Source organism: Equus quagga, chromosome 8 (assembly GCF_021613505.1).
Source record: "Equus quagga isolate Etosha38 chromosome 8, UCLA_HA_Equagga_1.0, whole genome shotgun sequence".
Taxonomy (NCBI): domain Eukaryota; kingdom Metazoa; phylum Chordata; class Mammalia; order Perissodactyla; family Equidae; genus Equus; species Equus quagga.
Window position 1 is genome coordinate 117100953 of NC_060274.1, and position 15719 is coordinate 117116671.

Consider the following 15719-nt stretch of genomic DNA (forward strand, 5'->3'; position numbering starts at 1 on the left):
CTGATGAAGTCCCATTTGTTTATTCTTTCTATTGTTTCTCTTCTCTGAGAAGACATGGTGTCCGAAAATGTCCTTTTAATACTGATGTCAAAGAGTGTACTGCCTACATTTTCTTCTAGAAGCCTTATGGTTTCAGGTCTCACCTTTAGGTCTTTGATCCATTTTGAGTTTATTTTGGTGAATGGTGAAAAAGAATGGTCAGTTTTCATTCTTTTACATATGGCTTTCCAGTTTTCCCAGCACCATTTGTTGAAAAGACTTTCTTTTCTCCATTGTATGCATTCTGCTCCTTTGTCGAATATAAGCTGTCCATAGATGTGTGGTTTTATTTCTGGGCTTTCAATTCTGTTCCATTGATCTGTGCACCTGTTTTTGTACCAGTATCATGCTGTTCTGATTACTGTAGCTTTGTAGTACGTTTTGAAGTCAGGGATTGTGATGCTTCCTGTTTTGTTCTTTTTTCTCAGGATTGCTTTAGCAATTCTGGGTCTTTTGTTGCCCCATATAAATTTTAGAATTCTTTGTTCTAATTCTGTAAAGAATGTCATTGGGATTCTGATTGGGATAGCGTTGAATCTGTAGATTGCTTTAGGTAGAACGGACATTTTAACTATGTTTATTCTTCCAATCCATGTACATGGAATGTCTTTCCATCTCCTTATGTCGTCATCCAGTTCTCTCAGAAAGGCCTTGTAATTTTCATTATATAGGTCCTTCACTTCCTTAGTTAAATTTACCCCGAGGTATTTTATTCTTTTTGTTTGAAATGACCTCCTTTTTAATCTTTTGTCTTAGGGCAAAGAAAAAGGTGATTCCTGCACCTAAACCCAAAGTGAAGGTAAGTATTGAACCAAATCTTTAATTAGACACAATTGGTGAATGTTGAAATGCATTCTTAGGGTGAAAAGGATTTATGGTATTTAGCATAGATCGATAGGTACCATACTCTTAAGATGGGTATTTTCAGACTTTGTAAAAATCCAGAACCATTGTTTTTGGGAGAATGGATGATTGTGTAGCAGTGGGAAGTTTGCATACATCAATTAAATTGTAAGGCTTAACTTAATACTACTTAGAAATGCTAATGTAGATAAAATATAACAAATATCCTTTAAAAGCATAGCTATGATTGCAGATATGTAAAAGAAATTCCTAAGGCCCAAAACAAAGAAGCTGCTAGAATGTTAATCTGTCACTGAAACTTTGGTTTCCCTTAGGGGCATTTTACTGATTTCCATCTATCACTTTATGGTTTATTTTTAAGTTTCTTCTCAGAGTGTAGCTGATAGGGTTTTCTTGGGCTTATATAGGTTGGGGATTGGAATGAAACTCTGCATAAACCTGGGACCCTCAAAGGATAACATCTTTAATAAAAGAAAAGACCAGGAAAGAAGTCCACATACCAGCAGAAAGATTCAGACACTTAAGTGTCTTGGCCTGGGTTCTGGGTGAGGGGACGAAAGTCCTCCCTGAGAAGTTTCTCTGGTTTATTTATACTACCTGCGCCATTTGGGGAACCCTCAAGCTGAGAAAATAACTTAAAGTGATTAGATAAATTAGTATTAAGCGAGGGCAACTGGCAAATCAGATTCTTCTGGAATAAGGCTCCTCATCCTAGCCACATATATTCCATATCAAACATGAGTTTACAATATAAAAATACAGAATATGTGAGGAAATAAGTTACTGTGAGTGAGAGTCAGCAGAACCAACCAGCAGAATTAGATCCCTAAGAAGGGCAGTGATAAATTTATTGAGTTTAGAATATAATTTAACTTAAATTTTTTCAATATTTAAAGAAATAGAAGATGGGTTAAAAAATAGTCTATGGAAATACACAAAGCAGGAGCTGGCCCTGTGGCCAAGTGGTTAAGTTCGTGCGCTCAGCTTCAGTGGCCCAGGGTTTCACTGGTTTGGATCCTGGGCGTGGACGTGGCACCATTCATCAGGCCATATTGAGCCGGTGTCCCACATGCCACAACTAGAAGGACCCACAACTAAAATACACAACTGTGTACCAGGGGGCTTTGGGGAGAAAAAGGAAAAATAAAAAATCTTAAGAAAATACGCAAAGCAGAGTTGCAGAAGAACCAAGTATAACCTCTAGAATTGAAAACTATAATGATTTGAAATTAAAATTGTAATGAAAGCCCACACCCTTTAGGTTTTAGCCTCTCCTCATAGCTTGCATCTCTTTGAATAGTTGAATTTCTTTGCTTGTAAGATTATGGCCAGTAGGTCAGTGTTTGTTACTCTGTAGCCTTCTTACCTTTTGGTGTTAGAGGCTCTTTGAATACAGAGTAAATAGTCCTCTTCTATTTTAGTAACCTACTTTGTCTTCTAATCCAAATAATATTGAGCCAATATTTCATTAACTCTGTTGAGTTCATGCTTTGTTTTGACATTTGACTTTATTTTTAAACTTCTAATATCCTCCATAAAGGTTGGTTAAATTTTGATCCATCTATTCAAACATATGATTAATTTATCAGAACTCTAATAATGGATGTGTTAGGATGGTATAGGGGATTTACCTGTTTGTTTCTTTGTGATTAAATTACTTTTTCATTTTTTTCCCCAAATGGGAAAACTATTGCTGATTTGATTTTTTTCATACCCTACTGCCCCTCAAATACCTGTTTGAATCATAAAGGATAATGTAGGGATATGCTTACAGTGGAAAATGCAAACAATACAGAAAAGTAAGAGGGAGAAAAATAAAAGTATCCAGAAATTTCTGCTCACTCAGAGAAAAAAAGCTCTTAACTTTCTGGTACCGTCTGCCCTCGCTGTTTCTGGATCCCTGTCCCTACGCTGCTCCTTCCATCCCTCCGTCCAACTACTCATTCATTCAGATTGAATTAACGTTTTACATAAATGGGATAACCTGCTTTTTCCACTCAAATGTATATCCTGAACAATTTTTTCTGTCATTGTAAATCTACACTGTACTCTCTTGGGTAGATTTAATGTTATTTTTTTAAAGAAAAAGTTATTAATAAAAAAGTTACTTAAAACAGCAATTTTATACTGGTAACACTACCAATATTATTCTGAAACACTCCCCCACCCTCAGTTTCTGTACTTTTTATGATGATGAGTTTTTCACTAATCATTGAACTGGATGGCATGTCAAAGCAAATATTGTCTTATTTACGTTACCCATTCATCTTAGCAGACAATTTTGACATTAATGCACTTACACTACAGACTTCTGAGAGGCAGTGAGGTTTTCAATCAGGGCTTTTAGAATAGAAGCTTAGAAAAATTGCTAAGGAAGTTAGAGTGTAACAGCGTTCTTAACAGCTTATTTACTGTAATACCTTAGAAGGTGATGGTAAAGACCCTTCCTCTCCATTCTGTCCCCACTATGATTAAGGTAAGTGTTGTGGTTGTATAAATCAATATATGATAGAAGACTTTGGGTTTGGGTTTATTTGGGTTTGTTTTCTTCTTTTTAAGAAACTAATTGAAGAAACTTTGAAATGATTTTATGTAATAGTTTTATTTCTTCTTAATCTTAAAAATGAAATGAGTCAAATGCTCTATATTTCCCTTTTAAGAGAAACTTAAAAGAAACTCTCTTTTAAGAGTTACTTTTTAGAAAAATTTTATTGAGGTCATAATAGTTTACAACATTGTGAAATTTCAGTTGTACATTATTATTTGTCAGTCACCATATATATGGGCCCCGTTACTCCTTATTCCCACCCCTCAACCCCCTTCCCCTCTGGTAACCACAAATCTGTTCAGAGAGAAAGAGTTACTTTTTAATTCTTTTGCTCTTTGAATAGGTTAAACTCTGCTCGAATTCAGTTATTTCTTCCTTGAATTTTAAGAAAGTTAATTTTTTTTAAAAAACAGGCAATACTCTCTTACGTATTCAGAGTTTTAATTCCTAATACCCTTGTTTTCTTAGCATAGTGCCTTGCTCATAGTCGATACTTAGTAAATATATGTTGAATAAATTACAAATGACTTCTACCATAATGAGTAGAAAACATAATTTAAGTAAGCTTGAATTGAATCATCTGCCAGCTTGATGTACTAGTTTCTCTATGTACTAGCTATGGGTAGCTTCTGGACAGGGCATACAAAGAGGCAGAAATGCAAAGAAGTGGAAATTGAGGGGTAGTATTCTAGCAAACCATACTACACAAGAGGGCTAGAGTCTTAAGATAAAGGCAGAATTTCTTCTAGGTACAAGGAGAATAAAAAGAGAATAGTCTCTGAACAGACGGATTTAGAATCCAGAGATCTGATACAGGTGTGGGGGGGAGGGGCGTTTCATCAGTAATGTAACTAGTGTATGAATGTGCCCTCATCTTGGTTGTAAGCCTTCATAGAATGGCTTACTAAGACATGACAGCTGTGTGCAGTATATCAGATACTTTGGCTCTATCCTCTCAAAAACTGTTTTGGTTTTTACAGTCTGTAAAAAAGATTTCCAGCAGAATTTTAATCACCATGAGGATTTTAGTCCTTTAAAAGCTAATACTTCATAATTTTTTATTAATCATTTTATTTTTTTCAATATAATGCTGTTTATGCTAGGAGTGTAGCCCAAAAAAGGACCAGAAAACTCCTGCATCCTTGGTGGCTTCAGTTGGTGGTCCTTCAACAAGTTCTAGCACATCTGCCGTGGCATCCACCAGTTCTGGCTCTACACCAGCCCAGGAGACGATCTGCCTCGATGACTCACTAGATGAAGACCTTTCTTTCCATCCACCTGCACTGGACCTTGTCTCGGAAGCTTTAGCCGTTATCAACAATGGGAACAAGGGGCCTCCAGCTGGCTCACGGTTAAGCATGCCAACTGCAAAACCTCGTCCAGGACTGAGAGAAGAGAAATTAGCAAGTATCATGAGTAAGCTGCCACTGGCTACTCCCAAAAAACTAGATTCTACTCAGACTGCGCATTCATCAAGTCTTATTGCTGGTCACACAGGGCCAGTACCAAAGAAACCCCAGGATTTAACTCATACTGGCATCTCTTCAGGCCTTATTGCTGGTTCTTCAATTCAGAACCCTAAAGTTTCCTTAGAACCTTTACCAGCCAGGCTACTTCAGCAAGGACTGCAGAGGTCAAGCCAGATTCACGCTTCTTCCTCTTCACAGACCCATGTTTCCTCTTCTTCCCAAGCCCAAGTTGCTGCCTCCTCTCATGCTCTGGGAACGTCAGAGGCCCAAGATGCTTCTTCATTAACACAAGTAACAAAGGTGCACCAGCATTCAGCTGTCCAACAAAACTATGTGTCTCCATTACAAGCAACCATTAGTAAATCACAGACCAACCCAGTGGTGAAATTAAGTAATAATCCACAACTTTCCTGTTCATCCCCACTTATTAAGACTTCAGATAAGCCACTTATGTACCGCCTTCCCTTATCTACTCCCTCATCTGGAAATGGTTCTCAAGGGTCCCACCCCCTGGTTTCAAGGACAGTACCTAGCACCACTACCTCCAGTAACTATTTAGCCAAGGCTATGGTGTCACAAATCTCCACGCAGGGTTTCAAATCTCCCTTCTCAATGGCTGCATCCCCAAAACTTGCCGCATCTCCAAAACCTGCCACATCTCCTAAACCCTTGCCCTCACCTAAGCCTTCTGCCTCACCCAAGCCCTCTCTCTCAGCTAAGCCTTCAGTATCAACTAAACTTATTTCTAAATCCAACCCAACTCCCAAGCCTACTGTATCCCCAAGTTCTTCCAGTCCAAATGCACTAGTAGCCCAGAGTAGCCACTCCAGCAGTAACAACCCAGTCCATAAACAGCCCAGTGGAATAAACATCAGCAGACAGTCTCCCACCTTGAATTTATTGCCCTCTAATCGCACTTCAGGCCTTCCATCTACAAAAAATCTTCAGGCCCCTTCAAAGCTAACAAACTCATCATCCACTGGAACTGTTGGGAAGAATAGCTTGAGTGGAATTGCAATGAATGTACCTGCCAGCAGAGGTAGCAACCTTAACTCAAGCGGAGCTAATAGGACTAGTCTATCTGGGGGAACAGGAAGTGGAATACAGGGTGCTACTAAACCGTTGTCTACTCCACATAGACCATCCTCTGCCTCAGGGTCTTCAGTGGTAACAGCCAGTGTGCAGGTATGTATGTTAATATACACTCATGTGATCAAATGTGAGATTGTGTAATCTTTCTTGTGAGTCAATTTAATAACCTTGTTATAATATATAAATTGTTTATAATAGTTTATTGTAGCTTATGGCCAAGGAATGTTCCTGATGTTGACATCACAATGATGGGGACACTTGGGGATGAGGTTTTTGTTGAGGTGTGGATTTTTTTTCTCAGTAAGTATCACATGCTTACTTTCAGAATTTTTGAAAAGCACAAGGAAAATGCATGTTTAAAACCATATCTTACAAAGTTCAGAACAAAGCAGTAACTTATGAATTTAACATACCTTCACTTGTTCCCTTCTCCCCACCCTAGTCCCCTTTCTTCTGCCAACTTTCTTATTTTTTTATTTAATAAAATGTATGTATTCAGATTATTTTTTCTTTTAACCATTTGTCTTTTCAAATACAATTTTTATTTTGCATGAATTTTGCAGCTATTCATGTGTAATTCTCTATGTCTAATTAGTGTCAGTAATCCTTTTATACCATGATTTCCCCATTCATGAGTTTTTAATTTAAATTTATCTCTCAGTTAGCAGGAGTACTTCACTCAGGGAATCTTTTCAAGAAGGCTAACATGAGAGCTCTTTTACCGTAGCTCTTGCGTGCTTGATCATTTCTGTGCTGTCACACTTGAGTAGGTATGGACTTCTCGGGTCGCTAACTGTCTCTCTCCAGATTTTGCTCCGCTGACCCTTGCTTAGTATTCAGGATTATAGAAAAGTCTGAGGCCATTCTGATTTTTTGTGCCCTTATAAGTAATGTGTTTTCTCTGCCTAAATGCTAGTAAGATTTTCTCTTTTTCTTTGTAATTTAAGTGTTACTAGATTATGGCTCGGTTTATCTAGTTTTCATTAATTTTGTACCTAGAACATGGCAACATATTTCAATCTCAGACCTGGCTGTTTTTTCAGGTCAAGAATATTTTATTCTAAATATTATGTCTCTTATTTCTGATTCATTTGTCTTAGGTTTTTGAGAATTCTTTATTACTCATATATTTCAGCTCTTTGCCTTTCATATCATCATCTCTGTTATTGTTTTCATCCTTCTGCCACTTTGTGTTCTGAGATTTGTATTTCTCAGATTTATCCTTCACATTACTGATTTGGTTTCTTAAGCATTTGCACCCCTCCCCCCCCCCATCGAAAAGTAATACATGTTCAGTGTAGGCAAATCTAGAAAAAAGACAATTAAACATCAGCCATCATCCCACCACTGTTCATTTTTTCCTGGTACTTTTAAAAACTCTTTTCAAAAAGAAAGTGTGTTTTATATAATATTCTGTTTCATAACTAGCTTTTTAAAAAATATAACATTTTATGATTTGTTAATTTTTAAATATTCTTTGAAAACATGACTTTTATTGATTTATGGAATTGTGTTGTCTCAGAAAGTGCTCTAACTTTGTGCTGCCTCCTGTTTATGTGGATCAGGAGCATCTAATGAGAGAATTTTCCCCTCGGTGTTTGTAGAGGTTCTCTACTGTTCAGTACAAGCTGAGTGTTGGTATTTAGTATATGCTTAAAATCCAAATCATCATTCTGCCATTACTGTAGAGTTAGGAGTGAATTTATTCCAAAATTCTAATATAGAACAAAATTCAGTTAACTGATACTGCATTAATTGAAATCTAAGATTAACTGATGTTTTATCTATATAATTTTGCTTTTATCAGAAATAAGAAAATAAGAAACAAGCTGATTAGGGATTGTATATTAAAACTTAAGTTATAACTAAGATGTGGGAGTTCGCCCACACTCCTCTTTGTATTATCTTTATTGAAATGTTGGACTGTTTTTGAAATACATCTTTAGTTTGATCAAAGGAGTATGTGAGAAGATTATGACAGAAATGGCAGTTCCTTGCTAGTATCAACTACTTTTTAACTCTCTTAGCTTTTTCTCTGTTTTAAAATAATGAGTGAATGGAAGACTCTTAGTTATCCATTTTAGTGTTATCTTTTGACTTCTCATGATAAATAAGGCTTTTAGCTTTTTTTTGCCTTTCTCAGTCTCCTGAAAGAATAAAATCACAACTTTTGGTTAAATCCATGACTATGTAAATACTGTTTCTGTTGAGCTATATATCATAAACTCTGGTTTCATTTGCTTTCTTATAAAGTTTTGGCTTTTTTCCTGGAACTAAAAATTGATTTTTTTCCTTCGTTTTCTTTGAATTTAAGGTTAAATCTCTCTCCATTCTTTGTCATCCTCAGAATCGATCAGTTCTATTTTTTTCCTGGAAACCTTTTTGTATTTGATCATTTATTTCAAAAGAGCTCAGATACTTGGGATACCAATTGTTTATCAATTAGTTTGTCAGCAAGGAACCTACACGGCAAAATTTGTGCTTCTAAGAAGTACCTACTCCCCCCTTGTTTTCTTCCTCTCTGAAATGGCTTTATTATTTGGAGACCTCAGTGTTCCTTCCTTCATATCTGATCCTTTTTGTTCTGTCTTATCAGTTTGAAGAAAAGGTCAGTAATTGAATAATGTTGTTTCTAACTTTTGGTAAACCTAAGATTCTTTTTTTTTTTAAACAGCATCTCATTGAAGTCTTATCAGCTACCTTGTAAGCTCTAGATCTTGTCTCTTGCACTCCAACTCTAAAAACAGATTTCCTATCTATGCCTGCAAAACATTCAACTCCTGTCTGAAAGACATCTTCAGCTGTCTGCTCATTTGCGGAGTGAAAATGACAGGTCCTGAGTTTAAGAGAAGTTAAAATCTTTCCACGTTCAGATTATTACCTCTACCTGCTTTCTATTTAATAACTTTCCACTCAAAGCTTTCCTCTTCTTTCTTGCCCTTCAACTTATTTTTTATGAATCTTGTCTTTGCCACTTTATCATTCCCAAAATAATTTATTCATTAAGAAAATGTTTAAGTGTTTAAATATGTGCCAGGCACTCTTCTAGGTGCTGGGGAAATAGGGTAAACACCATACTCAAGACTCCTCCTCTCATGGAGCGTATATTCTAGATAGGAAGATAAGCAAAACACAAATTTTTAAAAAATATTAAGTGGTATGAAAAAATAAAATAATATGGTAAAGTCTTATTGCTGCTGACATAGATAAGGGAGTGAGGGAAGGCCTCTTTGAGGGTGCAACATTTGGGTCGAGAACTGAATGAGCAGGAGCCAGCCATTTGAAGATAAGAGGGAAGAAACAGTCCAGGCAAGAGGGATGGTAGGTGTGAAGACACTGAGATAGGAAAGAGCCTGACGTGCAGGCCTGCATGGCTAGACTGTAGGACGAGATGGCAGGGGATGAGGTCGTGGATCGACCAGAACCATGTGATGGAGGACCTTGTGGGCCACAATAAGGGACGTGGGGTTTTATGCTGTGTGCAGTGGGAAGAGATTGGAGGGTCTTCAACAGGGGAGTGGTATGGTCTAATTTATATTTCAAAAGATTGCTGTGGGTGTTGTGGAGGATGGGGGGCAGATGTACTCACCAAAATAAAACGTGGTTAAAAAAAAATGTAACGTCCACCGCAGGAAGAGCACAATTTCTCTTTATATGTCCCCCTGGGAATGCAATGTGGAGGTCATGGAAAATATTTTTGATAATTGGGCGTTATCCTGGACTGTTTGCCTACTTCATGTTGACAGCTTCTCTTGTATGCTTCTGGATGATGTCAGCAGTGGGATACCCCACGTTTAAAAAGTCTCCATCCTCTAGGAGAGAGAAATTTATAAATACCCCTGTAACATTTAGATAAACTGATGTTCATTTTGGTTTTATAAACAAATGAAAGTAGATATGGAAGTTTGTTCAAAGTACAAAATGCTAGACAGTTATGGCATGGTACCATTTTTTATTGCTAGTAGTTACTTAATTTTGGAAGTTGGCCAAATTTACATTTTCCACCTTTTTTTTTTTTGAGGATGATTCGCCCTTAGCTAACATCTGTTGCAGTCTTCCTCTTTTTTTGCTTGAGGAAGATTAGCCATGAGCTAACATCTGTACAAGTCTTCCTACATTTTGTATGTGGGTCACTGCCACAGTATGGCTGATGAGTGGTACAGGTCCACACCTGGCATCTGAATCCACGAACCTGGGTTGCCAAAGTGGAGCATGCAGAACTGAACCACTACACCATGGAGCCAGCCCCCATTTTCCATCTGTTTTAATGCTTAGTTAACCTCCTCGAGAAAAGCTTAAGAGTTCTCCTTATTAGCAGTATTTAATATTCCTCACTGGGGGCTCCACTTGGAGCACACAGCCATGGAGTGTGTGCCCCATATTATCCTGAGACTACAATACAATTGTTATTAAAAAGAAGAAAGAGCAATTGTTCATTCTTAAATCGACACAGGATTTTTTCTACCCAAATTGCTTCAAAGTGTTACTGTTTTTAACTTAGTAATTCTTTCCTAAATGCACCCATTTTGTATATCAATGTTGGCACAGTAGAGGGAAAGACTGGAAGATCAGAGTAGTCAAGGCCAGGCATAAAGTGATGAAGATTTGTACTTAGGAGTTGGAGGAAGTTGTGGAAAAAAAAAAAGAATAGGTACATAATTACAGTAGGTAATTATGAACTCATCTGGTCCTTCATTTTATGATGCCTACAAACTAAAGGTTTCAAGCCTGCGTGGCAGGACAGAATGAGACTGTTGATGATAGCAATTAACACATGAGGTGGGGAATGACTACAGGAGATGATGAGTTCAGTTGTGGATATGCCAGATTGGTGAGTGTTAGCTATCCAAGTGGAATTCTTTCCAGACTTTTTAGATATACAGGATTGAAATTGAGATGAGCGGTCAGAACTATGGATGTAAATTTGAGAGATAACAAATAAAGGAGAATAAGGGAAGGGGAGCCTATTGGAGAGAGAGTGGAAGAACCAGAATAGAAGGCTTCTTGAGGATATTCTTCATTTTTTGTTCAGCAGTGGCATGGACCAGTAAGTGTATGAATATGTGTAATGTGGCATATATGTATGGGAAGCTTACCTGTGTTTTTCTCATACATTAACTAATAAATGCTCAGCACTTTATTAATTCATAATGTTTACTGGTAGAAGTAATCAACACACAAACCTAACAATAGCTAACATTTATTATTGATTGAAAAAATATTCAAAGAATTCAATTTTCTTGACCAAATTTAGAACTGTGGCCAAAATTTTTGGCCAGGGAAATTTAGGGTTGGTAACATAAGGCTACAAAAGAAAACTCACAGTTGCAGAAACTATAATAGATAATATCTGATACCGAGACAATTTTATTGTAATCTTTGTGGATAAGTGCACATAGAAAAGAAAAAAGTCAAAATGGGAAAAAACTATTTAATTGCTATATAGAAAATTGTTCAGAGTTAAATTAGCTTAAGGAAGTATATTTAAGTAGTTTCTTAATGAAAGCTTATCACTGTTAGCATATTTCTCATTTAAATGTTTTTATTCATAAACATAGCATCAAAGCCCCAAGTAGGGGAGCATCAAAACACTCTCTCGCTTAACTTTTACCTTATAGGGAGTCTAAGTTCAGACAAGTAGTAGAAATGGAAACCAGCTCTCAGGGGTTAAGGAGAGACTAGATAATGTGGAAACACAGGCAGTCATTCAGTAAGTTGAATAATAAAAGGAATACAAATAAGTCAGGTTGAGGAAGAGCCAGGAATAACAGTGTGGTTGTAAAAAGAGATAAAAAGATCTCTGTAGATGAGAAGGCAGAGGACACATGGAAAAGGTGCAGTGCTAGGTATTTGTACCAGAAAGTTGTGCATAGGTGGGGTTCGTGGCATAGCTCAGGTGGTTAGCTTTGGAGAAAGACAGGTGAGGCTAATGATGAGCAAGAACATCTAGGATGGCCCTGTCTCTTTAAGGTGTTAGGATGGACGTAAGGATATCAAGTTAAGGGGCTCTGAGAGAGGAATAGTTTGGAAGAGCAACCGCAGGAATTGTGCCGGGAAAAACTAAGACAAACAGTAAAATTACCAAGCATTTTCAGGGACCACATTGAAATTGTATGGAATTAATTACTAGTGGTTCAGATCTAGGGGCTAGGAGCAAAAGTGGAAAAGTGGAAATCTAATCTTGGAAAGGAGTGGAATAAGAGAGCGAGTGGGTGTTAATGTAGGCATTAAAATAAGAAGGAGTCTAAATTTGTGGTGAAGAGTGAGTATAGAGTTATTTCCAAAACCCATCTTGGTAGCTCTTTGAAATTTATTTTTCACCTCAGTCTTTATTTGTCTCAGAGTTTTTGTTAGAACAGATATAAGACACAGTGTTGCACCCATGAGGATATTAAATAAAATAAATCAATTCAGGTTAAAGATTTGATTTCTTATGTATTTTGACCCCTGGTTTCTGCAGTCTACAGCAGGAGCATCATTATTGGCTAATGCCTCACCTCTGACTCTCATGACATCACCTTTGTCTGTAACAAATCAAAATGTGACTCCTTTTGGGATGCTGGGTGGCCTTGTTCCAGTGACCATGCCCTTCCAGTTTCCCTTGGAGCTACTTGGCTTTGGAACGGACACAGCTGGAGTGACAACCACCTCGGGATCTACCTCAGCCGCTTTCCACCATAGCCTAACTCAGAGTAAGTGGCTCTTTCATTTTTCGGCTACCTAGTTTGAGAGAACAGGAAACCTCACAAATTTATACTAATTGAGAGTAGTCTAGTTTGATTTAGTGAAGATTATAGAATATTTTTTTCAGAGATGCAGTTTATTTCATCTATATATAATAAGTCAAATTACTGGAGTCTGAGATTCTATTTACAATTTTTAAATGAGCCATCTATACCACATTTCTATCTTACTGAAATTTATAATAAGAGGAAGTCAAGTTTGCTGAGTTATTTGCACACATATAGACATTTATATATGTAAATTTTTTTAAACGTATGTGCTCTTGTTTAAGAAAAGCCTTTGAAGTCAAGGGCTGTACTTGCATTAACTAAATTAAACTATTTTCATTTTTGATCAAAGAGGGCTCACATCTTAGATTTAAGAAGATCACTGACAGTCTGTTTTTCTCTCAGATTTACTAAAGGGTTTACAACCAGGAGCTCAGCATGCAGCAACACTTTCCCACTCACGTCTGCCTGCACATTTACAGCAAACATTTAATGGTAAGAAAGGCGTCTGTTTCTTCATCTCTTTATTATTTATATAGATATATAGATTGGATTATAAATCTTTTCTGAAAACAATGTGAATGGAATGACAAAGGTTGGAAGAAACAGATTTTCATATGACTGAATCTTCATTAGCAACAACCTTCTTTAAAAAGAAAGGAAATAGGTGGGCTGGCCTGATGGCACAGGGGTTAAGTTTGCACGTTCTGCTTCGGCAGCCTGGGGTTTGTGGGTTCAGATCCCGGGTGTGGACCTACGCACCACTTGTGAAGCCATGCTGTGGCAGGCGTCCCACATACAAAATAGAGGAAGATGGGCATGGATGTTAGCTCAGGGCCAGTCTTCCTCAGCAAAAAGAGGAGGATTGTCAGCAGATGTTAGCTCAGGGCTAATCTTCCTCAAAAAAAAAAAAAATTAAAGGAAATAGGTGAATGAGATCTTTTGTTACGAGTGAAACAGTTTTTTTGAAGGTGTAATTATATTGAAATGATGGCAAAGAAGAGGGTTCATAAGACAGTGTACAAAAGTCAGGTCCAGTAATTAGAAAAGTTTACTTTTATTGAAAGCTTACTGATTGCCAAATAGTCTTATGACTACTTGCATCTATTAGCTAATTTAATCCTTACTACAAGCTTGTGAATGAGAGAACGATCCTCATTTTACAGATCAGGAAACTGAATCAGAGGTAAGCATCTTGCCCAAGAAAATACACTAGTAAGTGTTTGATCTGAGTTATACACCTGGGAAGTCTAAGTCTGTAGCCTGTATTCTTAACCATGAAACTGCCTCTTAGCAGTGATTAAATTAATATGATCCCAACTGTATGCATTATGTACTTGCAGCCTAACTAGATCATTATGAAATCTGAAATTAGATAGTGGACACTGGATATAACCTGTTGACCTCCAGGTTCTTGCTCTCACCAGCACTTGACCTCAGTATACTGCTGATGCTATTCTGAAGGCCATTTTCAGGATCTTTTGAGCAGAAATAACTGTTCAGTTGCCCTCTTAACTTTGGAAGTTGACTGAGGCCTCACTATTCTTTTTGGCCTCTGCATTTAAAATTATCTTTGAACAAGTTTACAATTGGACCACAGTGTGCAAATGAGAGCTAGGTAGCAGTCATGAGGCAACAGTTGCAATTAATCCTCTAAAAGACCCAAGTGCTAGACACCTGAAATTTATATAATGTTATAAACCTGTGTCACCACAATAAAAATTTTTTTTTAAAAGGACCTAAGTGGTAAGCTGCTCCAGACTCACCCCTTGAGAGAATGAAAATAAAAGCACAGCTGTGCAAGTGGGGAGACACAAAGTGGGCACAGACGTCAGCAGTCCTGATCTTCCTGGACTCCTTGATTAGGCTTACATGCTCAAGGAAAACTGTCCTGTGACTAAAGCAGTTCCACCCTGGGTATTGACAACTGCTCGAAACGATGAGTCCGGCTTAGGGCTGTATGCACATGGGGCAGAGTGGTATGAACCTGCAAGGAGTTAGACAAACAGGATTCTGGTGGCTCAACACCCCAGTATTCCAGCTTTTATATAAATTATCCTGTTGTCTGGGCAGCACCATTGTTCCAGAGGGAGAAAAGAAATAAGACTATCAGTATTTCCCAAGTAATTGAAATTAAAAAGTTTACAATTTTTCATTTTAAAGTATCACACACAGAATTTGAGAATCAGGCTTGGACTTTTTAATTCCAGGACTGCCTCTCTGAGCAAGTTTCTTTACTTGTTTGACCATCACTTCTCTTGCTTGTAAACTGGGGACAACAAAATGTTTTTAATAGGCTTCTTATGAGAATTTAATAAAAAGAATTTAAAGCTTCTAGCATAGTACCTGGTACGTAGTAAGAACTCAGTTAACGTTAATTCTCTGACCTTATCTAGTCTAAAGATGGAGGTTGGTAAACTTTTTCTGTAAAGGCCCGAATGATAAATATTATAGGCTTTGTAGGCCATGCAGTCTCTGTCACAGCTGCTCAACTCTGACATTGTAGTGCGAAAACAGCCGTTGACGATGTGTAGCATGAGTATGGCTGGGTTCCAGTAAAACTGTACTTAGAAAAAGAGGTGGCAGACCAAATTTAGCCTTTAGGCCATAGTTTACCAAACCCAGGTCTCACAGTTCAGTTAATGTGAATATTTTATTTTGCTAATTAGCCAAGCTTCTTTGAGCAAAATCCCACCTTGCCATTTTATGAATTTAAGTATACCTCAAGTCAAATTATTTCTCTCTACAGATGCAAGTATATAATATCTCATTATAAATGAAAAAGCCAATTCCTTAGATACTGTCACCAACGTTAGTTTAATAGTATTCTGTTTATACAGCTTTTGAAATAATCTTGTTTCATTGCTGTATCTTTTTCATCAAAAGAGGTAGTTTTTTTATGTTTTACCAGAGTACTTTAGACATCATGAGAGTACCTAGCAATGTGACTTTTGTGATCTCCTCCAGCCTTAAGAT

General features: G+C 37.3%; 1 protein-coding gene across 4 annotated transcripts in view; it reads left to right on the forward strand.

Annotated features, from left to right (window-relative positions):
• UBN2 (ubinuclein 2) overlaps positions 1 to 15719 on the forward strand; it is an 85998-nt gene that overhangs the window by 47134 nt on the left and 23145 nt on the right. For 3 of the 4 annotated variants that reach the window (XM_046668758.1, XM_046668760.1, XM_046668759.1), the window contains 4 exons: positions 796 to 838; positions 4555 to 6105; positions 12473 to 12704; positions 13149 to 13238. In XM_046668758.1, the coding sequence (XP_046524714.1) occupies positions 796 to 838; positions 4555 to 6105; positions 12473 to 12704; positions 13149 to 13238 (1916 nt within the window). The remainder of the gene's footprint in view (positions 1 to 795; positions 839 to 4554; positions 6106 to 12472; positions 12705 to 13148; positions 13239 to 15719) is intronic. The other variant, XM_046668761.1, reaches the window with a different exon arrangement.